This window comes from Stenella coeruleoalba (genome assembly GCF_951394435.1).
Source record: "Stenella coeruleoalba genome assembly, chromosome: 2".
In the NCBI taxonomy this organism is placed as follows: domain Eukaryota; kingdom Metazoa; phylum Chordata; class Mammalia; order Artiodactyla; family Delphinidae; genus Stenella; species Stenella coeruleoalba.
The window spans coordinates 11,228,811-11,253,098 of NC_137147.1; the positions used below are offsets into that span (position 1 = coordinate 11,228,811).

A 24,288-nucleotide genomic window follows, 5' to 3' on the forward strand; every position below is an offset into this window, starting at 1 on the left:
CCCTCTCGTGGGGTTGTTAGGAGGACGAAACAGATCTGCACATCGAATCTCCTGGGGCTCTTTAAAGATTCCAAAACCCAGGCCACACGCAGACCAATGAACTCACAGTCTCTAGGGTGAGACGGAGGCATCAGTGTCTCTGAAGCTACTCTAGGTGGTTCCAAATATGTGCACAAGTTTGGAAACTGAGGGTTAAAGTGCTCCGCGCGCTGGCTTTGATCCTTGGGTGGAATCACTGCGTCCCCTGTTCCCACGCACTCCAGGACCCCCGTCCCCACCCACCCAGCCCTAGCTCACTGCGTACCCGCCTCCCTGGGTTTCTTTAGCCTCGGAGCTCAGAAGGCCCGGCGGGTGCACGCTGGGACTCGTAGTCCCTGCGACTCTCCGGCCGCTTTCCCGCTTCCCATTGGCTTTCTAAGACGCCCCGCCCCGAAGCTCCGCCAATCACCACGGCGCAGCAGACCCTCAAAGCGGGGAGCGAGGACGCTGCTCTGCAATCACTGCAGGGCTACCGTCGGAAGGTGGCTGGTTGGAGGCGGCGCGTTGCGAGGAGTTCCCACGGTCCCACCGCAGGTAACCTTGATTCCTGGCAGGGGACTGCGGCCGGGTCCCAAGCCCCGGACCAGGGTCGCCCATCTGCCGCAGCTCTTGGCTTCAAGGCAGGGATTTTCAGTTTCCCCGGCCTTTGCTGAGTAATCCATTTCTCACCCAGCGAAAGGGAGTTTCTGCAAACGATGAATTCCGAGGGAAACCCTGCGACCTCTCAGCCTGCCATGCTGTGGGGTTGTTGGTTGGCAGGGTGGGGCTCCTTCTGTTACGCGTGCTCTGGCAGGAGACCCAGGCCCCTCCGAGCTGAGAGAGAAACAGACCCGAGACGAGAGCACATTTACTAAGGTCTCATAGCCAGAGAGTGCCGGGAGGTGTCTGGGGCCTGGCTCCCATCTTCACAGTCTAGAAACAGGTCAAGCTGTTGAGGCTTGTAATGCGGAGGATTGCACCAGTTTCCAGTTAGTTCTCAGTAGTCCAGGGGGGAAGGGGTTATGTTAACCACCACAACTAATATACCCAAACGTATAAAAACATCCCTCCTGAGAAATCAGGAAAGCTCTACTTCTCAGAGGCTTGAGCTGGTGGGACTTACAGGATGATTCACATCAACAATGGAAGTGAAAGTTACCTGGATTTGGTCCCCTCTCCTAACTCTTAGAGTTGAGGTTATACCCACAGGTGTTATTCAGTGCCAAGAACTGCAGAATCTGGGGGCTGGGAGAAGGAACTTTGTGTCGTATGCTTTGTTTGAGAGATGAAAATAAATGCCCAGGATTTGAGAGTTGCCCTGTGGTATGTAGTGAGTGGAGTAGCCCCGCTTTCTTCACTCCAGGGCTGCATTCGTTAGCAAACATATATTGAGCCTTACTCAGCTTTTTGAGCAGGGATTATTTCGTAAAGGGGAGAGGCAGTCTACCATGAACCATTCCAGTGTTCAAGGGGCAGCATCTAACCCTGACTTGTGGGAAGAGAGAGAACTTTGCAGAGAAGGGAATGATTGAATGGAGCTTGAGGGATGGGCAGGAGCTAATGAGATGTAGGAGAAGAGCGTTTCGCCTGGGAAACAGCATGATGAAGACAGGGAAAGAGCACCAATTTTGGACCTGGAGTCCCGGAGCCTGGTTGGAGCAAGGGATTTCACGTGGATAGTGGAGAACAGAGAGGCACGTCTTGGCAGGATCTCCTGTGCTGCTGTAAGAGATTTGGATTTTGTCCTGAAAGCCCTGGAAGCCGAATTTAGTAGATGTGTATCTTAGATACTCTCTAATTTGGAAAGGTGTTGGAGAGAGGCCACACCAGGGAGCTCATTGCAGTAATTCCCAGGAGAATTGCTGAGGGTTTTAAAAACTGTTGCAGCGGGAAGGGAGAGAAGATGAAAAAACTGTGAACTGTTAAGGAGGTGAACACCATACCCAGTATTGTTCAGTAAAAATATACTGAAGCGAATGCTGTCTCTTGAGTTTTCCACCTATGACTATCTTTTTAGGAAATTACCCACATTTTTTTCCCCCCTTAAACTGCAGACATTGCTTTGTAGACCAAAATTCGAATCCCAGTTTAGGATGGGGAAATTATCACATATGTCGAGGATGTTGAAATCTGAATGGTTAAGCATATAAGACTTGAATTTTCCTGTAATCCAGGAGAGACAAATTAAACCCCATAATTAGATCACTTTATATCTATCAGATTAGGAATTATGAAGTTTGATACTCTCGAGAGATGATAGAAATTTGGAAGAGTATCTTAGAACAGTACAGCTGCTAGCAAAATAGGTATATCTTTTTTTTTTTTATTTTTGGCTGCGTTGGGTTTTCATTGCTGCACGTGGGCTTTCTCTAGTTGCAGCGAGCTGGGGCTTCTCTTCGTTGCGGTGAGCGGGCTTCTCATTGCGGTGGCTTCTCTTGTGTGGAGCACGGGCTCTAGGTGCACAGGCTTCAGTAGTTGCAGCATGCAGGCTCGATAGTTGTGGCTCACGGGCTCTAGAGCGCAGGCTCAGTAGTTGTGGTGCACAAGCTTAGTTGCTCCGCGGCGTATGGGATCTTCTTGGACCAGGGCTCGAACTTGTGTCTCCTGCATTGGCAGGCAGATTCTTAACCACTGCACCACCAGGGAAGCCCCCAAATAGGTATATCTTAAGACTCAGTGGTTCTACTCCTAAAGTACCTTAGAGAAAGAGACATTTGTGTACAAGGAGATGAGTATAAGAATGTTTTTGCAACATTGTTTGTAATAGTAAAAAAATTGAAACAGCCTAAATGTCTGTTAGTAGGGGAATGTTTATAAAGTGGATATATATTTTTTAAAGTATAATAAATTGATTGGAATGAAATAACTTACGGTAGTGGTTACCTTGTGGTATGGGGAGAATGGGACAGGACGTGGGGGACTATTTTTTCTGTAATGTTTTGTTTACGGGGAAAGAGGGTTAACGGATTTACAGAATATTAACAGTTGATGATCTGGATGATGGTAACAGGTATTTTATGTTATACTTTGTACATTTCTGTAGTTTAATGTGTATCCTTCAATTTTGTAAAATATAAATTATAGCAAAATTAAACTTAATAATTAACATCTGGCTATAAAAGTCATGTTCATTGATTTTGGGAAAAGACTACAAACTATTATTAATCCCAGGTTTCAAAATATAGTAATTTGGAAGAAATTCAAAAAAAGGAATTCAAGTGCCAATAAAAGCAGTGAAAATAAAACTGTAGAAAAACCATTAACCATTGGTCAGATTTAACTTTGCTAGATTCCTAATTGTAATCATTAGTAGATTTAAAAAATGTAGGGAGGGGGAAGGGTAAGCTGGGATGAAGTGAGAGAGTGGCATTTACATATATACACTACCAAAGGTAAAATAAATAGCTAGTGGGAAGCAGCGGCATAGCACAGGGAGATCATCAGCTCGGTGCTTTGTGACCACCTAGAGGGGTGGGATAGGGAGGGTGGGAGGGAGACGCAAGAGGGAGGGCATATGGAAATATATGTATACGTATAGCTGATTCACTTTGTTATACAGCAGAAACTAACACAACATTGTAAAGCAATTATACTCCAATAAAGATGTCAAAAAAAAATCTTTGATGTAAAAAATAATCAATAAATAATGCTTTCTTGACTATATTTTGAAATATGATATAGCTGCTAGTACCTTTTGTAATGTTAAAATATAATTTTTAAAAAGTAAAGTCATAATTTTATACAGATATAAAAATGAACCAGTGTTAAAGATTGTATTTAACTTATTAATGAGGAGATTCAGTGAGGTATTACAACCAGTTCAAAGGAGAATCCAAAGTACATTTGTAGATTAGAAATACTGAAATGTGCCTTGTGAAGCCTGGATTCTTTCTTTCACTAGAGTCACTTGAACCTTCACTTGATAGAATTCATTTGCATGTCTTTAGACATGAATTACTAGCATTGCTAGAATCCATGGTTTACAGAGTTGTGAAAAAAATTTCCATAGAATCAGAATTAGATAACCTTGAAGGACATGCTCTAATCTAGAATCTGCTTTGCCACTGAATCAGAAATTTTCGCTATGGAAAAAAGTTTGATTAACTAACTTGAACAAAATCCATATTTTGTTTGAGATTTGAGATAAGACCTATTTGGATTCTTTTTTTTTATTTCACTCTTGAAACAGGAAATCAAAGGATTTGAGAACTGAATGGGCCCTTAATAGTTTAGTTCTACCGTCTCATTTCACAGATGGACAATTAAGGCCCAGAGAGGGTCTCCCTTGACTTAGTAACTACCTGTCCCATATTAAAGAGTAATTGCACCTGACATTTTTTAAAAAATGGCAAGACGGGTTTTATTCCAGCAGTTGCATTAGAAGAGAGAGACTTCAGTATAGAACTGAGTTCAACTCCAAATACATCAAGGACAGATGAGACTTATCACCAATAGGCAGAGTGGGAGCGTCAGTGGCTGAAAAATGACTAAGAGGAGCTTGATTAGATGTCAAAGATGGGAGGTTCTTGCAGGATTCTTGCTAAACCTGGGCTCAGCAGGCCAAGGTCTAGTCGAGAAGAGGGCTCAGAGGAGCTCGACTTAAGTTTGGTGAAGGAGGGGTCCTTGTCATCTGTCCTTGTCTCTCTTGCATGATGATTTTGTTGTAAGCCCCCAGGGAACAGAGAGCAGAATCAAAAACCTGTAGGTTTGGAAGGCTCTTCACATATACCATTGTCTGCCCAGCTGCTTCTCCTGGCTTTGACGGTTCGCTGTCTCTAACCCAGAGCAAGTAGCAAGTACAGGGCTGATGGTGGGAGGTCATAATGGTGGTTAAGGTGCGGGCTTTGGTGTCAGACGTGGCGCTGAACTTGATTCTGCTATTTAGATGGTCCTCTAACGGTAGCCTATTACTTGCATTGCTGGTACCAGTTGATCTAGAATGGGCATTCTGTCCCAAACCTCCCAAATGGATAAACCCCAATTGATGGTACACTTCCTGAAGTCAAGTGGAGTCCTTCAATTGAATCACTGACCTCATGTAGCCCTGTAGCCTGAGAGGGTTGCAGGACCAGTGGAACCAGTGAGGACCTGTCCTTGGAGGCTGCTGAAATTCATTTGTAAAGGCTTGTCCGTTGACTTTGACTTTGTGTGGTTCAGGTTCTCCTTTGACGGGTTCTTCTTCTAAGAGCTCTTTATAACCAATTACCAACAAGAGCTTTAAAATAGGGTGGTGAAGAGTACTGTGGGTATCCTGCTACTGGGGGAAACTTGGAGGCCCTGGGGTATGGGGTGCAGCGCTCCCATCTGTGGTTGCAGGGTCTCCCAGATGTTCACATAAACAGTGCTTTTTTGTGACAAGCGAGGTGGTGTAGTGGAAGAAGCAATCTTTGGAATGAGATCTGTGTGTCACCCAGCAGTGCCACTTTCTACCTAGTTTCTCCACCTCTGCGAGTCCGTCTCAGCTGAAGGGAGTAATGAGCCTGCTCACAGGCTGCTGTGAAGATGGTAAAGTGCCTCACACACTGCATGGCTCATAGACACACACATATCCCACTCACCCACCATGTGCAGCAGCACAGCACTCCTGGGGAAACTTCCGTCCCGCCCGTGGTTAGAGCAAAAGCTACCTGGGTCATTTTCTCCCTGCAAACAGTTAGCAGACTGAACACATACCCCTAACCATCCCCTTGGAGGTCTTTCCACGCTTGGCACGTTAAAAACTGCCTTCCTCTTTTAAAGGCGTCACTGTATCCCATTATAAGGATGTATCATAATTGATTTAACTAGGCAGGCTCCTGTAGGTGACCATTTATGTTGCTTCCAGGCGGGCTCCCTTACCTTCTTAAAATCTCCCCCGGGCTTCCCTGGTGGCGGGGCAGGTGGTTGAGAGTCCACCTGCCGATGCAAGGGACACGGGTTCGTGCCCCGGTCCGGGAAGATCCCACATGCCGCGGAGCGGCTGGGCCCGTGAGCCGTGGCCGCTGAGCCTGCGCGTCCGGAGCCTGTGCTCCGCAACGGGAGAGGCCACAACAGTGAGAGGCCCGCGTACCGCAAAAAAAAAAAAAAAAAAAAAAAATCTCCCCCTTTTGAAAATGATACCAGCCACTCCCACTGGGACTGCCTCCCCCTGCCTTTATTTCTTCTCCAGCACTCATCACCACCGGACAACCTGTGCGTTTCAGTGGTCTGTCTCTTCCTGCTAGAATGTCAGCTCTGCGAAGGGTTTCATCTGTTTGGGCCCTGTTCAGTGCCTGTGAGCACCTGGTGGGTGCTCAGGCCATGTTTGTTGGACGGGTGGGTGGGTAGACAGGAAGAAGTAGATGACAGCGCCCGTGTGACTGGTGCCATGGAGGGCCACGAGCAAAGGGCGGTCGCCAAGGGCTCGTTTGTCGGGGATCATTTACTTTTTCCTCATGAACTTTTCACTCTGATGAAACAAGAATAATAGGTATGCTGCAAGATTATGACTTTGTTTTCATGTTTTGACGTTGTCAAGAACATTGCTGACCAGGAAGTTGCTGTCTGAGACCTGCTGCTTTGAGATGTATTCATTGCTGAGGGCAATGGAAGGATTAGATTACTTTCACATCTTTCCTTTGCCCCAGGCCCTGATATGTTTCCCAGAATAGCATTAGTATGTTTTTTTAAGTTGCATTTCCCAGTCAGTGTCACCCTGTGAGGCTTTTATTTATTTATTTGTTTTAAAAATTTATTTTATTGATTTATTTTTGGCTGCCTTGGGTCTTCGATGCTGCTCTCAGGCTTTCTCCAGTTGCGGAGAGCGGGGGCTACTCTTCGTTACGGTGCGTGGGATTCTCATTGCGGTGGCTTCTCTTGTTGGAGCGCAGGCTCTAGGCGTGCGGGCTCAGTAGTTGTGGTGTGTGCGCTCTAGAGCACAGGCTCAGTAGTTGTGGCGCACGGACTTAGTTGCTCTGCGACATGTGGGATCTTCCTGGACCAGGGCTCGAACCTGTGTCGCCTGCATTGGCAGGCGGATTCTTAACCACTGCACCACCAGCGAAGTCCCTGTGAGGCTTTTAACTTGTGGTTCAAGGAACCACAACTCTGTGTTTATAAGAAGAAGAAAAAAAAGAAGATAGACAGGAACCATCGCCAAATGTTAACCATGAAAATATCACTTGTGTATGGATAAGGTACTTTGCCTCACCGACGAGTAACTTGCTAGTATTTTAGTAGAAGAATGAAAGGTAAACTGGAACTTGTAAAACTAACCTGGTGGTGTTTTCTGTTTGCTAATTTAGGCATTTGAGCTGGTGATGTCTATTCTGTTGTTCACAGTCAGCCAACCATTCAATTTTAGTATTTTATTTCAATATGAAGGGGGAGGACTTCCCTCGTGGTCCAGTGGTTAAGGATCCATGCTTCCACTGCAGGGGCCACGAGTTCGATCCCTGGTCAGGGGAACTAAGATCCTGCATGCTGTGAGGCACAGGAAAAAAAAAAAGAGGGGGAAAGGTCACACACCAGTGTCTCCAGAGGAATGAGCCCCTTCGGGATTAAGTCGCATGATTAAAACTCAGAAGAGAATGGTGTGCAAACCAGAGAGCCTGTTTCATGATTGTCAATGCAAGATGATAAAAACCCCAGGCTGTACCAGTCACGTGGGCTGAGAGCACATTCTGGCTCCCCGTGGTTTCAGTTTTCCCGGAACGTAGCCATGTCTACTGGTTTCTGTATTGTCTCTGGCTGCTTTCCTGATACAATGGGAATTGAAGAGTTGTGATGGAAATGATGTGACCTGCAAAGCTGAAAATACTTACTTTCCAACCCTTTACAGAAAGAGTTTGCCGACCCCTGCCGCATGGGACGGCTTTCTGGGAGGCTTGGCTACAGCCGGGAGGCTGCTGGCTGGAGGACCTCAGCAGTCACTGGCACACTTCCCCTCCCGTTTGGAGGCCACTGCAGAGCTCTGGGGATGGGAGTTTGGCTGTCTCTTGCCTGACCTCACTGCTGCTGCTTCATACATTTGTATAACTTCACCTTTTATTGCCCCATGGTGAGCCCTGGGCAGGTCGAGTGGACTCGGGAGAGCATCCTCCGATACACGCTAACGTACTCACAGACCAGCAGGTTCCAGTGTTGGGGCAGCCTGGGCAGTCCACTGCCCTCATCTGTGACGCACCTTGACCGTTTCAAGACACTCTTGAAAACAAACCTGGGGCACGTTATTGTAGCTACCCGTGCATCCATGACCTTGCAGTAGAGCTAAAGAAACCTGGATCCAGCACCAACTCAGATTCTTAATTCTTACACATTAAGAACTGAGTTCTTGGGAGACGTTATCCGGGGGATAGGGTAGTGTGGTTTCTTGACGGGGATGCCAGGCTTCTGGGCGGAGCCGACTAGAGCCTGCCAGGGTTAAGGAAGAGGCCTGCTGTGAGTCCAAGTGTTGTCCTGGGCATCACCCAGAGCTTGTCAGAAATGCAGAGTCTCAGGCCCTGCCCAGGCCTACTGAATCAGAATCGGCCTTCTAACAAGCCCCCCAGGTGATCTCGGCGGACAGTAAAGTTGGAGAAGTGCTGGCCCGAGGTGCTTTTACTTGTTTAAACTTTGACCAGACTCAGGGCTTTCTGTTCTTTCACTTGGGGGGACATCCATCATTTTGAGTTTCAGCACAGTGTCAGGCACAGATGCCGAGGATGGTTTCTTAGGCTTAGACGTGGTTCATGCCTTAGCTGGCTGTGCGATCCGTGAGGACAGAGGCCTTTTCCTGTCCCTGCTGCGTTCCTGGCACCCAGCACTTTGTTTGGCAGGGTTGGAGTTCAGGAGACTCTGGCCCAATGGGTGAATGAATGAGTGAATAAATTAGTGAATGAGTGAATGAGCGCTATTTCGTCAGAAGGCATCGGAGGCAGAGGTTAGCCTCCTAGACTTTGCTCTGCTCTGAGTTTCTATATCTCAGAGCAGACTGAGATGCTCAAAGACTGTTTTTCCTCTTGTCTCAGAGTGAGAGGCCTGGCTTCTGTCACAGGAAGGCTGTTTTTTAAAATAACATAGTCAGGACACAGGGCAGTACTTGTCTGAGTAATGCAAAGTGGCCTCAGTCTTGCCTTTTGTGCTTTAAAGCCCTTCAAAGTTTTGGCAATGAAGTATAAAATTGGGCATGTACTTCATTAAGAATAAAGTCTTGAGATGCAGAACCATGTAGCAGAAAGGCTGGACCAGGAATTCAGAAGGCATTGGTTCTGATCTCTGGCCAGAGCTGACTGTCTGCAGATATTGGACAAGTCACTTCTCTCATGCTTCAACCTCCCCGTCCTGTAACACAAGGATTAAAATATTTGCCCCGCCTCTTGTACAGAATAATGTAAATGGATTGTGTTATGCAAAGACATTCATTTGGGCTGCCAGTGTTAGACTCTAGCTTATCCAGATATCTCCCAAATGTAAATTGCCCCCCCTGTGTTTATATTGAATGTATGTTGACTTTTTACAAACTTTATTGTATAATCTATTAATTGTAGTAAAAGAGACAAAAATAAAGATCATCCTTAATTCCACCTACCAAGAATAACTGCTGTTAACTTCTGTCTGCCTTCCACATTTTGCTGTGCACACATTATATGTCTATTTTCTTACAAATAGTTCATAGTATGTGGTAGGCGTTTTCCCAACACAGTCAAGTTTGTTGATGGATTTTGTCTGCCATATTCCAAGTTGTGACAAAAACTTTAAAAGGTTGCCCCAAGAGCTTTCTCAATATTCTTTGGTTTATACTCGTAACTTCAACCCACAGTGAAGGTTGGGAGCTATGGGCAGCCCCCTGCTCCACCCGGGGAAGAGGGCCGCAGAGCTAAGAGTAAAATTCTGCTCTGTCATCATTTTTATCCTCAGCTTGTTGTGTCTGACGACTAAATCGTCTTATCTTTTTGACCCGTTTGCTGTGATCTTTGCCTAGGGGCCAGTCATGTTCTTCTGTTCACGTCATTCCTTTCTTGCCTGACTCAGCCTTTTTCTTCCCAGATTTCTACAGTGGAACTCCAAGGCGCAGAATGATTTGGGAAGTCGCTGTGTTGCTCAGCTTGGCCCTGGGAGCTGGTGCTATTCCCGTGGACGATCCTGAGGACGGAGGCAAGCACTGGGTGGTGATCGTCGCGGGATCAAATGGCTGGTATAATTATAGGCACCAGGTAAGAAAATGACTCATCGTTTCCTTCATGACGCTGGCATTCTGTAAACAATCCTGGACATTGTTACTAGAACAGACTTTTTAAAAAGCCAGTTATGTCCCTATTAGGTTGGCAAAGATAAGTGTGTTGGTGAGGCTATGGAGAAATGGGAACCCTCCCACGTTGCTGGGTGGATTATGAAATGGTACAGCCATTTTGGAAAACATTTTGACAGTTTCTCAAAGTGGCTCATCTGGGGTCACCTCAGTCTGATGCAGGCTTTCTCAACCTTGGCACTATTGACACTTGGGTCCAGGTAATTCTTTATTGTTGGGGGGCTGTCCTGCACATTGTAGGATGTTTGCCAGCATCCTTGACCCCTGCCCTCTAGATACCAGGAGCATCACCCAACCCACTGTCACGACCAAAGTTGTCTCCAGCCTGTGCCAAATGTCCCCAGTTGAGACCCACTGGTCTAATGCCTTCATTTTATAAATAAGGAAACTGAGACTTGAAGAGAGGCGGTGACTCGCCCGAGGCCACGCAGCAAGTTGAGGTGCAGACGGGACTCTGGTCAAAGCATCGCGAGGCCTCTTTGCCCTCCACGCCTCTGCCCTGCTGCTGTGCCCTTACCCCTTTCTCCTCATCTTTCCTGGCATTCCCAGCAAATCAGCCTGGCAGAAATCAGGGCGGAAAGAATCTGTATTCGTAAATACATTAAAAATGCAGCCTCCAGATGAGAACGTAAAATGGTGCAGCTGCTTCGGAAAACAGTCTGGCTGTTCTTCAAAAGTTTCAACACACAGTGACCATATGACCCAGCATTTCACTCTTTAGGTATATACTAAAATAAATAAATAAACACATATGTCCCCCCTAATAAAACTTGTACTCAGATGATGAGAGCAGTTTTGTTCACGTTAACCAAAAAGTGGAAACAGTCCAAGTGTCCATCAACTGATAAATGGATAAACAAAATGCAGTCCATCCATGCATTTGGCCATAAAAAACAACAAGGTACTGTATGCATGCTTCAACATGGCTGAACCATAAAACATTATGCTAAGTGAGAGAAGGCGGTCACAAAGGACCATAGGATTCCATTTATATATGGAAGTCTAGCATAGGGAAATCTAGAGAAACAGAATGTAGATTAGTAGTTGCCAAGGTCTGGGCAGAGGGAATGACTGCTAATGGGTATGGGTCTCTTTTGGGGGTGATGAAAATGTTCTGGAATTTGAGAGTGGTGATGGTTGCGTGACTTTGTGAACATACTAGAAACCACTGAATTGTATATATTAAAAGGTTGACTTTTATGGTATGTGAATTATACCTTAATAAAGTTGTTATTTAAAAAGTCATTGAGGGAATTCCCTGGTGGTTCGGTGATGAGGACTGCACTCTTTCACTGCTGAGGATCTGGGTTCAATCCCTGGTTGGGGAACTAAGATCCTGCAAGCTGTGTGGTGCAGCAAAAATAAATAAATAAATAATTTTAGGGACTTCCCTGGTGGTGCGGTGGATAAGGCTCCATGCTCCCAATGCAGGGGGCCTGGGTTTGATCCTTGCTCAGGGAACTAGATCCCACATGCATGCCGCAACTAAGAGATCACATGCCACAACTAAGGAGCCCAGGTGCTACAACTAAGGAGCGCATGTGCTGCAACTAAGGAGCTGGCGAGCCACAACTAAGGAACCCGCCTGCCACAACTAAGACCTGGTGCAACCAAATAAATAAATATTTAAAAATTTTTTTTAATTAAAAAAAATTTTTAAAAAGAGTAAGAAAATTTAAAAAAAAGAAAAAGAAAAAAAAGTCATTGAATCTTTCAGTTCTCAGAGACAAGATGCACAGATGATCATGGTTGGTGCTGGGCTTGCATCTAAGAGCCCTTTACACAAATGAACTCATTTAACCATTGTGGGGTTACGTGCAGTAGGTCTGGTTGTTGTTCCCTTTTTACGGATGCATGGACTGAGGCTTTGAAAAGGTCAGTACTTCAACCCAACGTGGCCCAGATGGCAAGTGGTCGAGCCAGGATTCAAACCCAGACTGACTAGCTCCAGAGCAGCGCCGTCCAACAGGAGAGCCACCTGTGTCGTGGCAAATTTTCTAGTAGCCACATTTTTGTTTTTTTTAAAGTAAAAAGAAACAGGTGAAATTAACTTTCATATGTCCTCTTTAACCCAGTATAGCCAAACTATCATCATTTCATTTGTAAACAATATAAAAAGTTACTAATGAGATACTTTACGTTTTTTTAAAATATACTAAGTCATCAAAATCATTTCATTTGTAAACAATATAAAAAGTTACTAATGAGATACTTTACGTTTTTTAAAAATATACTAAGTCATCAAAATCCAGTGCACGTTTACCTTCACGTTACATTCAGTTTGGACTGGTCGTATTTGAAGTGCTCAGTCACCAAGTGTGGCCAGCGGCTGCTGTATTAGACAGCACGGACCTAGCATCTGTGTTCCTGATGGCTTAGCAGGGCTGCCTCACGTGCGTTTCCCTCCCAGGGTGTCAGTTTCATATCTGTTAAATAGGGGTTGGTTTAGATGAACTTCCTACCAGCTCTATAATTTGATGATTATTGAATGACTTATTTCTTGAATGCTTTTTGTATGTTAGCTGAATCGGAAATTTGGCTTGATTGAAAAATTATGATGGCAAAATGATCCCTTTTCTTTTTAATGCTTAACCCAGACCTGACCCAGTTAAAGAGGAGCAACCCGAGTACTAACTGCCCAGCTCAGCTTTCTCCTCCCTCTCTAACCATGAGTCCGAAAGATGCAGTGTTAAACATGGGTCATTGAGAGTGGATAGGCTGCTTCCTCAGCCACCCTGGTTTTTATACAACCAACTTAAAAAAGCATGTATTATTGGTTAAATATTATTAAGTATAGGTATCCGATTAACCTTTGCCCCAGAAAACATTTTTAAGTGTTGCTAGTTTCCCTGGGTAAAATATTCCATATCAAGGTGGAATGAGGCAAGCAGGGCAAACAGAAGTGGCCACAGACTGAAATTTTCATCCCTAAATGAGGGAGGATGCTGGCACTGAGGCTGTGAAGAGGAAACGTGGGTGCTGAATCATCTCTGGCCTCAGCCCATGTACCAGCCGGACGGGTTCTCTGCCAACATTTGGCGTCTCGACTTTGGAGGCCGAGCACTAAAATAGCATTTGAAAGAACTTGTCCCCTAGAACCTACACACACTTTTTTTTCTACACAGACTTTTTTTTAAAATAAATTTATTTATTTTATTTATTTATTTTTGTCTCTGTTGGGTCTTCATTGCTGGGTGGGCTTTCTCTAGTTGCAGCAAGTGGGGACTTCCCACTGCGGTGGCTTCTCGTTGTGGAGCACGGGCACTAGGTGCGTGGGCTTCAGTAGTTGTAGCACGTGAGCTCAGTAGTTCTGGCTCATGGGTTCTAGAGCACAGGCTCAGTAGTTGTGGTGCATAGGCTGAGTTGCTCCGCGGAATGTGGGATCTTCCACGGCACAGGGATTGAACCCGTGTTCCCTGCATTGGCAGGCGGATTCTTAACCACTGCGCCACCAGGGAAGCCCCTCTACACAGACCTTTAAACTTACATTTTTATAGAGGTTTATATTTTCCTTGAGTGAACACAGCACTCATTATCACAAATTTCTTTTGTTTAGGGAAGATTTGTACACCAGGCACAATTAAATCACCGCAGAGAGCTTTTCTGTGCTTTCTGATGGTTATTTAACCTATGTTGGTTAAACTGAATTGGATTTCTCTGTTTTCCATTTTTGGCTGGGATAATGGGATGACAGAGAGGGAGTTGGCTGGTCTGCGGTGATGCTGGTGGGCGTGCGGCCTCTTGAGTATTGGGGGGAAGGTCTTGGGAGGACAGGCTCCTGCAGTGGCAGAGGCAGAAGCCAGGCTGCAGTGCATGGAGGACAGAGAGAGAGGCCCCGCAGTGCAAGCTAAGCTGCACACGGGGACAGCGGTACCATCTATTCTTCCGACAGGCTTGTAAGGGGGAAAAAGAAGTATGTAGGTCACCAGAGGAGGTACAGGACTGGAGGAGGGTTTCTTTTAGGGCAGAGATTTGAGCACGCCGAGAAGGAAAGTATAAGGCCCAGTGGGGGCAGCGGGGGGTGGTGTTAAGTAGATTGAAGGTGAAGTTCACCCTTGCCCAGGCCAACAGGAGGACGCTGAGGATGGTGGGAGTTGGGAGGACAGGCAGATGTGAGCCAGGTGTCACTAGGAGAAGGGGGCTTGGGGGGCGGTTTGAGGTCACTGCTGGGCAGTGGGGCACTGAAGGAGGAGGTCTGGCGTGTTGGCAGTAGGACAGGAGTGGTTTGAGAACAGCAGGAGGGGTGAGGGGCTGGGAGAATGCTGGTGCCTCTTCCCCTCTGCTGGTCTCAAGCTGGGGGCTGGCGCGGTAAGGAAGGGAGCTCCACCTCATGGGGGAAGGCTTTGAGAACATCCACATCCTGGGGCCAGGAGGAAGCAGGGAGGGAGAGGGAGAAGTCTAGAACTCACACACGTCGGAGTCGGGAGGAGAAGATATGATGGTGGAGGGTCAAGGGCAGAGTCATTACATTTCTGAGAGACTGCCTTTCATTTTATATACTTTTAAAGTGTGTACAATGACCACTTTTTAGAAACAGCTTTATTGAAGAGGTATACGTTTACATGTCATACAATTCACCTATCCTATAGCTTCGTGATTTTGTAAATTCATACAGTTGTGCAAGCATTACCACAGTCCGGTTTTAGGACCCTTCCATCATTCTAGAAAGTTCCCCATGCCTGTGCCCATCCCAGCCCCATGCAACCAAGGATTTGCCTTCTGTCTTTATTGTTTCGCCTTCTCCAAAAACTTCCTATAAATGGAGTCCTACAATATGCAGTCTTTGTGGTGTCTGGCTTCTTTCGCTCAGCATAATGTGTTTGAGGTTGATCCATCTTGTTGCAAAATATCACGTATATTTTAAAAACAGAAACATGGATGGAGAGCAGAGCGGAGTAGGACTGACTTGGGGGAATGCAGTTAGCCCAGGAGGGCTGTCCTTGTACAAGCCAGAGGCTGGGCAGGGTCGTGGGGAATGTGGGCCGTGGACTTACACAGACCCCGGGTATAATTCCTGCTCTCCGCTCACCTGCTGTATTAGTTTGAACAAATTACGTAGTCTCGCTCTAAACCTCTGATTCTCCTCTGGAAAATTTGAGGTGGTGGTGAGCTCAGTGAGGCATCCCCGCAAAGCCCAGACCCAGGGCTTAGCCTCTGCCGTGCTCAGAGCACGTGTCAGGAAGTGGTCATATACACGCAGTGGTAATATACCCTCAAGTGGTAATATCCTCTCAATGAGCAGCCCGTGAGAACCACTTCCCAGCCCCTACCTGGTTTGAAAGTGGACCCCTTGGCAGTGACTAGAACATGCCCAGTATTTAACCTTTGCTCCAAGCCGGTTATCCTTATTTTGCTTACAGTTGGCCTGAGGTAAGGCAGCACAATCAGTGTCCAGACAGTGGCCTGCACCAGGACATCACGGGATGCATTAGTAAGCCCCGTCGGAACTCCTTACGCAGGCCATGAAACAAGCTGAGTCAGCAATCTCTGTTCAGTAGTCCAGAGGGCTCTGCCCTTTCTTTAAAGCCTTGCTCAATACCCTCCTCTCACATAGCATCTCGTATGGCATTTCTGTTTTAAGGGGAAGAAATGCATAGAGATCAGATATGTTTCAGGGAATCCATTCAAGTAACCTTTAACACCATCTCCAAGTCATTTGACTTGGCCTAACCCTACCTTTTATCTCTCTTGGGTACCAGTAAATGCTTGACTCCAACCAAAAACCCTTCTGAATTAAGAAAGTTAGAGGCAACCAAGAAACTCCAAGGACCCAAGAGAGAATCACCGCTTGGCTCTGAGACCACTGTGTGTGGAGGCAGGGCGTAGGGCGTGGTCGGGGGGCGGGAGATCTGGGTTGGAAGCCATGAGCCCTTCCTGAGCTTGTCCGCATCTGTGAAATGGGTGTAAAAGCACCTGCCTGTCAAGGTGGTGGTGAGGAGCCAGACGGTGTAGGGGAGCACTAACAGGACAGGCTGAATATATTTTCTAAAATATATGGTCTTATTGAAGCCTATTTTACAGAGCATGTATAATTCACCCATTTCAAGGGCTCAACTCAATGATTTTTTTAGTACATTTACCAAATTGTGCAAACATCACCATAAACCAGTTTTAGAACATCTGCATCTCCCCAGTAAGAGCCCTTGGACCAATTTCCCTACCTCCAGGCCGAGGCAACCACTAATACACTTTCTATCTCTGTAAGTTCGCCCTTTCTGAACATTTCACGCAAGCGGAGCCCTGCAACGTGGTGTTTTGTGTATGGCTTCTCTTAGGGTAATGTTTTTGTGGTTATCTGTGTTGTAGCCTGTATCAGTACTTCATTCCTTTTCTTGCCAAATAGTGTTCCCTTGTATGGATAAACCACGTTTGTTTCTGTTTACCAGTTGATGGACTTTTGGGTTGTTTCCATTTTTTTGTCTATTTGAATCATACTGCTAAGAACATTTGTGTGCAGGTCTTTGTATATACGGACAAATGTTTTTGCTTCTCTTGTGCAGACACCTAAGAGTAGAATTTACTGGGTCATATGGTAAATTTATACTTAACTTTTGAAGAAACTGTTAAACAATTTTCCAAAATGGCTGCATCATTCTACATTCCCACAAGTAGTAGATGAAGGTTCCTGGTTTATACTCACCAACACTTTGTTACTGTCTGTCTGGCTATGAAGTGGTATCTCATTGTGGTTTTAGTTTGCATTTCCCTAATACCTAATGATCGTGGACATCATCTTTTTATGGGCTTATTAGTATATCTAGTTAAGTGAAATGTTTATTTAAATCATTTATCTATTTTTGATTGGACTGATTGTTTTATTGAGGTATAAGAGTTCTCTGCATATTCTAGGTACAAGTCCTCTATCAGATATGTGTTTTGCAGACATTTTCCTCTTACTCTGCTGTTTGTCTTTTCATTTTCTTACTGGTGTTTTTTGAAGCACTCGTTTCTAATTTTGATGATGTCCAGTTTGTCAGTCTTTTCCTTTTATAGACCATGCTTTCGGTATCATATCTATGACACATTTGCAGTTATAACTCAAGGTTCCAAAGATTTTCTCCTAGGTTATCTTCTAAAAGTTCTATTATTTTAGCCCTTACATTTAAGTCTACGATTCACTTCGAGTTAATTTTTGTATATGGTGTGAAGTGAGGGTCTAAGTTCATCATTTTGCTTATGGATATCCAAATTGTCCCAGCACCATTTGTTGAAAAGACTCTTCTTCCCCAGTGTAGTTTTGAAAACAGGAAGTGAAAGTCCTCCAACTTTCTTTTTTTTCAATACTTTTTTTCACTATTCTAGGTCTTTTGCAGTTCTGTACAAATTTTAGGATCATCTTGTCCATTTCTGCAGAAATCCCTGCTGATCGGTTTTTAAAAATTTTAAGGGTAGTAAGTCTTCTGATCCATGAACATGAGATGTTCCTCTATTTAGATCTTCTTTAATTTCCCTCAGCACTGTTTTATAATTTTCAGTGTACAGGTCTTGCACTTCTTTTTTTTTTTTTTTTTTTTTTCCGGTACGCGGGCCTCTCACTGTTGTGGCCTCTCCCGTTGCGGAGCACAGGCTCCGGACGCGCAGGCTCAGCGGCCATGGCTCATGGGCCCAGCCGCTTCACGGCATGTGGAGTCTTCCCGGACCAGGGCACGAACCCGTGTCCCCTGCATCGGCAGGCGGACTCTCAGCCACTGCGCCACCAGGGAAGCCCTGGATTATTTCTTGATTTTTACTGTTGCAGTGACGCTGTGAGCACTCTCCCATTACACATAGTCTAGGGCAGCGGTCCCCAACCTTTTTGGCACCAGGGACCGGTTTCTTGGAAGACATTTTTCCTGCGGAACTCGGGTGAGGGTGGGGGATGGTTCAGGCGGTAATGTGCGCGATGGGGAGCCATGGGGAGCGGCAGATGAAGCTTCGTTCGCTTGCCGGCCACTCACCTCCTGCTGTGCGGCCCAGCTCCTAACAGGCCGCAGACCAGTAGTGGTCTGCGGCCCTGGGGGTTGGGACCCCTGGCCTAGGGTATAGCTTGGAGGAGAATTGCTGGGTTGGAGGGTACATGCTTCAGTCTGATCCAATAATGTCAAGATGTTTTCCCGAGCCCAGTGCCAATGACACTATACTTCCACCATCAATGTTTTAGTTTCCTATTGTTGTTGTTACAAATTACTACAAACTTAGTGGTTTAAAACAATACAAATTTATTATGTTACAGCTTGAGGTGAGAAATCTGAAATGCGTCTCACTAGGTTAAATCAAAGTGTCCAAAGGGCTGCTTTCCTTTCTGGTGATTCTTGAAGAGGTCCATTTTCTTACCTTCTCCAGCTTTTAAAGGCTGTCCACATTCCTTGGCTTGTGGCATCTTCTTCCATCTTCAAAGCCAGCAGTGGCAATCCAGTCTTTCTTACATTATATGCCTCTGACACCAACTTGCCTGCTTCCTTCTTCCACAAATAAGGACCCCTGTGATTACATTTGGCCTGCTGGAATAATCCAGGATAACCTCTTTATTTTAGGGTCAGCTGATTAGCAATCTTAAGTCCATCTGCTATCTTAATTCCCTTTTGCCATGAAGTGTAACATATTCACAGGTTCTGGGGATTAGGATTTGGACGTCTTTGGGGGGCTGTTATTCATCCTACGGCAGTTGGTGTTTGAGGGTCCTTGTTATTTGATAGAAATGGGGACTTAAACATTTTAATGTGTGTGTTTAATATTTAGTAACTTTTAAAAAATCATCTATGTTTAGATTTTCAGCCCCCTACTCTTCCTGGGCCTTTACAGTTTTAATGATTTCTTGATTGTCCCTGTCTGAAGCAATATCACGTTCTGGAGTCAGAATGCCTGGGATCTTTCACTGTGAGCTGTGTGACTTGGACAGGTCACCTCCCCTCCCTAAGCTTTGATGACCTCATCTATGAAATGGGAATAATTATCACATAGAGTTGTTAAGAGAATTAAATGAGATTGTGCATAGAAAGTCTGAGCATAGTGCCTGACAAATAGAAGAAAGTCAATAAATGTATGCGTTTTCATATTTATTCAGTCATCTGTTCATCTAACAGCTCTTGAGTACCAGGTCTTAGACTCACCCACTCAACATTTAGCAGCTGTATTTTGAGCACCCATTGTTTGCTCTAAAGTCCATTTGTGTGGGGCATCTACAGGCAAAGTGCTGGGTTTGGTGGTGAGTGAGCTTTATTTTATTTTTTAATTACTTTTTATTGGAGTATAGTTGCTTTACAATGTTGTGTTTCTGCTGTACAGCAAAGTGAATCAGTTATACATACACATATACCCCCTCTTTTTCGGGTTTCCTTCCCATTTAGGTAACCACAGAGCGTTGAGTAGAGTTCCCTGTGCTATATAGGAGGTTCTCATTAGTTACCTATTTTATACATAGTAGTGTATGTATGTCAATCCCAATCTCCCAATTCATCCGACCCCTCTTCCCTCCTTGGTATCCATACGTTTGTTCTCTATATCTGTGTCTCTATTTCTGCTTTGCATATAAATTCACCTGTACCATTTTTCTAGATTCCACATATGACTGATATTATATGATATTTGTTTTTCTCTTTCTGACTTACTTCACTCTGTATGACAGTCCCTAGGTCCATCCACGTCAGGCAAGCTTTATTTTGATTGATGTGCTGAGAGCTGTGTAGAATATGATCTGTGGAGGCCCAGTTCCTAAAGCCCTCTTCCTTAGAGAGGCAAGTAGTTGGGCAAACTGTTTCTTTTATGGTTTGTCCTAGGAAAGACATAATTAAATAAAAGCAGAAAGTTAGGTGACATATTTCCCTTCTGTTCTCAAATGATTTCCATGTCGTGGAGTGTAGTATGTGTCATCTGAAAAAGGAAGCAAAGAATGTCTTCACCCTTTTATGGACAAGGAATCACATTAGCAAAGTTTTTCTTTTACCCTTAATATGGTCACCCTTGTTGTTATTTATTTTTTTTAATTAATTAATTTATTTTTGGCTGTGTTGGGTCTTTGTTGCTGCACACGGGCTTTCTCTAGTTGTGGCGAGCAGGGGCTACTCTTCATTGTGGTGCACGGGCTTCTCACTGTGGTGGCTTCTCTTGTTGTGGAGCATGGGCTCTAGGTGCGTGGGCTTCAGTAGTTGTGGCATGAAGCCGTCAGTAGTTGTGGCTCGCTCTGGAGTGCAGGCTCGTAGTTGTGGTGCACGGGCTTAGTTGCTCCGTAGCATATGGGAATCCTCCCGGAGCAGGGCTCGAACCTGTGTCCCCTGCGTTGGCAGGCGGATTCTTCTCCACTGTGCCACCAGGGAAGTCCCAACCCTTGTTATTTTTTAAACTAAAAAGCACATCCCTCATTTCAATTCCTGAGCTGAACTTTTGAGTTTTCACTCAGTTCTCTGAACAGCAACTATGGCAGTTAAAGTTACTGGAACCAGAAGAATCCTGTGTGATACAGAACTAGCCGCTAAGCTTTTAATCTGCTGGTTCATCATTCTAAGTCATTCTGTTCTTCAGACCTAAATCAGTGCTTTCAGGAGACTTTTCTATGGTGTGGAAAATGAAAATAACTTATTCAGGACTTTCAAAGGCCCTTGTTGCCTGTAGATGTGATGGTGGTGGTGGTGGTGGTGGTGGTGGTGGTGGTGGTGGTGGTGGTGGTGGTGGTGGTGGTGGTGTGTGTGTGTGTGTGTGTGTGTGTGTGTGTAATCCACATATACGCTAACTGCCTGATGAATGAAAGTTTCATGGGGGGGTGGATTTTTAAAAATTGAATTGAAAAAGATAAATGAGTGTGTTTTAAAATAATTTAAATACCTGCCCAGTAGGGAGCGGTTCACAGCACATCTTCCGTGAGAAGGAACATTGCTCATTAGAACACCAAAATTGGCTTCCTTCCGGGAGAAATCTAACACTTGACAAAACCACTTCTCCCAGGCCGATGCGTGCCACGCCTACCAGATCGTTCACCGAAATGGGATTCCTGATGAGCAGATCATCGTGATGATGTATGATGACATCGCCAACTCTGAAGAGTGAGTAGGGAGTGCTTTGAACTTGATGGTGAGGAACTTCAGGGCATTTTATTTTTATTTTATTTATTTATTTTTTTTGCGGTACGCGGGCCTCTCACCGCCGCGGCCTCTCCCGTCGCGGAGCGCAGGCTCCGGATGCGCAGGCCCAACGGCCATGGCTCACGGGCCCAGCCGCTCCGCAGCATGTGGGATCCTCCCGGACCGGGGCACGAACCCATGTCCCCTGCATCGGCAGGTGGACTCTCAACCACTGCGCCACCAGGGAAGCCCCAGGGCATTTTAAAAAATGCACACAGACACTCAGGAACCCTTAGATCAGCGGCCTAACATTAGAATATAAACAGACTCCCGGATGAAGTTCCACATGGTGCTTCATCTAGAGCTTTGACCATATCTTGGTGGGACCCAGCAATGGCGGGGACGTAGGAAATGGTGGTGAAGGTCCTTGGGCTGGGGCTTTGGAAGGATTTAAAGCATGAGTTCCCTCTCAGCTTGGGGAACTGACTCATCATTGGGTTCTGTGGTGCTTGTTCCTAAGCTCTGAGCAGGGACGCCTCAGAGGCCCTGTACACAGAAGGCTCAATTGTATCTTAGAATACATTGGAGCATCTAGCCCACTCTGGTCTCCCAGCTCCTTGTATGGATACTAACCCTAACCCTATCCAGTGTCCCAGCTCCTTGGTTCCCAGACTATGGCCCTGTACTGTGATCACGTTAACAGCTCATAATCCATCCTGAGCTTTAACACCTAAGCTCTTGTATTAAAGCCTTGTTTTCTGTTCTGTCTTTTTCTGAAAGTAGTTTTGCTCTGAGAGATCTCTTGATGACATCTTGTCCCCAAGATGCAATCTGGTGTCCAGCAGGAAGCCAGGCACACAGGGGCCTGGGTCCCTGTCCTCGGTTTGCAGAGCTCAGTCCTTCACTGCCCCTGCCAGGAACTCAGGAGTTGTGGGACACCAAGACCCCCGAGCTGCTAAAATCACCAACACGTTGGTGACCTCAGAGGCAATGAGGAATGTCTGTGACAACCACGGTCGTTTAGTATTTTAAAGCGTAACAGGGGCGTATTCACGAAGCCATAGATTTCAGAGATACGTCAAATTGTGTGCCTCAGTCGTGTCCTTTGATTTTCAGCAATCCCACCCCAGGAATTGTGATCAACAGGCCCAACGGCTCAGACGTGTACGAGGGGGTTCTAAAGGACTACACGGGCGAGGTGAGGCGCATCACGGGGTCAGAGCCAGCGGGGTCTGCTGTTTCATTTCAGTGATGATTTTTCCCTCTTTCTTGTACTTCTGGGATCAGAACCTCATTAGACTGATTTCTGGTTAATGTTTCGTGTTTGTATTAAGATTTGTGCTTGAGGTGTAATTTCTGAGAATTTTGAAAGAACGCAGAGGGAAAAAAAAGGACGTTAGTTGTAGTCTACTGATCCTTAGTTTCTAATCTTGTTGTACTTTAAGCCTCATAATAGATTTCCTTCCATAATACCTGATTTTCTTAGGATATTGCCAGTGATCTGATTATAGATTATCTGTGCCCTTTCCTGAAAATCAATTTTCTCAGCATCAGCTCTAGTACAAAATATATCTCTAAATTTTGTAAGATAGTTTTTCATTAATCATTATAGTATATAACTTCCAGCACATTACATGCCTTCCAGTCGATTGAGGCTGTATACATTGACACGTTTTTAAAAGCACCATTATGACTTCAGCCTCATGGATTTCAGAGTCTCTTTTTTGTAATGTCAGAGGGATCGAAACTAATATTCCTTGTGACAGAGAAAGTCTGAAGTTTAGCAGTTCTTTCAGTTTTATTTTTCTCTTTTAAATTCAAGAACATTTAAATCAGACACATCATACGTGTTGTATAGATGATTCCATTTTTTATAAAATTGTTTCTATATAGTTATATAGGGAAACATTTGGAATTTAGGTGGTGGGATTTTTGATGTTTTTTCTTCCTTGTGCTTTTCTGTATTACATTTTTTTAACGATTGCCTATCCATTTTACAAAATCCCCTTTAAGGACGTTGAGTGTCCTTGGGAACTGGCCTTTTAGGAGGCAAGCTGGTTGCAAAGGTCGGCGCTGATGTTTCTGCCGCCCGCTTTGCTGTCTCTCTGAGGCAGCGTGCTCTTCCTCTGCTCTTTGCCCCTACCTACCGACATCTTTGGGTTTCTCCACATGAACTTTATAACGGCTAAGAAGGAATGGCAGGCTTGCTGAGTTGGCATCAGCCAAAGACAAGATGATACTTGAGACGAGGTCATGCACATGCCCAGGAAACACTGGATCTTTCTTGGTTGCAAAGTGTTTGCCCTTAAACCTTAAGCCTTGGAGGTATGTGGACGGTGGCCTGGGCCCTCTGCGACAGACTCAGCAAACGCACTGATTTGGAGTGACAGCTGCATCTGATTTCAACTCCCCATTCTTTGTAGGATGTCACCCCGCAAAACTTCCTTGCTGTGTTGAGAGGTGATGCAGAGGCAGTGAAGGGCAAAGGATCTGGAAAGGTCTTGAAGAGGTAATGTCTGTTTATGGCTGTCACACTTTTCTGAATGACGTGGTACTCCAGAACTGAGAATTCAAACAGGCCTTGCCCTTTGTTCCCGGACTATTTACCTGTGAGAGCTGGCAGCGTGGGCACCTTTGCCCTGACAGGCTGCACAGACCTGGTGGCTTCTTTTGGTAGCCCATTTCTGTAACGAATTAACCCTGTGATCCAGGGTCCCTGGTTAGTCTTAGTGAAATGTTCCCCGTCACTTAAACCTGCTACGTTTTGTTATCTGTGGATCCTGGTTCTGGTCGGTTCCACTACCAGGGGAACACGCCAAGACAGGCGTGAGGCTCTGTGGCCAGTCAGGTTGTAGGGCCCCCGCCCCGCCTCCTGCCGACCCTGTGCTCTGATGGCGGGTCAGCCCAGTGGGAGGAGGACATTTGTAAGTTGAGAGCAAACCTCCGTATGGGAGAAAATTCATCCCATTGCTTGCCCTGTTGGCTGTGGGT

At 45.5% G+C, this 24,288-nt stretch overlaps 1 protein-coding gene across 2 annotated transcripts in view; it reads left to right on the forward strand.

The window, feature by feature from the left end:
- The first annotated feature begins 474 nt into the window (after window positions 1–474).
- LGMN (legumain) overlaps window positions 475–24,288 on the forward strand; it is a 35,717-nt gene continuing 11,903 nt past the window's right edge. Inside the window, exons 1-5 of one of the 2 annotated variants that reach the window (XM_079913545.1) lie at window positions 475–573; window positions 10,003–10,169; window positions 21,182–21,279; window positions 22,414–22,495; window positions 23,721–23,806. In XM_079913545.1, coding sequence (XP_079769671.1) covers window positions 10,032–10,169; window positions 21,182–21,279; window positions 22,414–22,495; window positions 23,721–23,806 — 404 coding nt within the window. In that variant the 5' untranslated portion in view covers window positions 475–573; window positions 10,003–10,031. Of the gene's footprint in view, window positions 574–10,002; window positions 10,170–21,181; window positions 21,280–22,413; window positions 22,496–23,720; window positions 23,807–24,288 lie in introns of those variants that run through there. The other variant, XM_079913546.1, reaches the window with a different exon arrangement.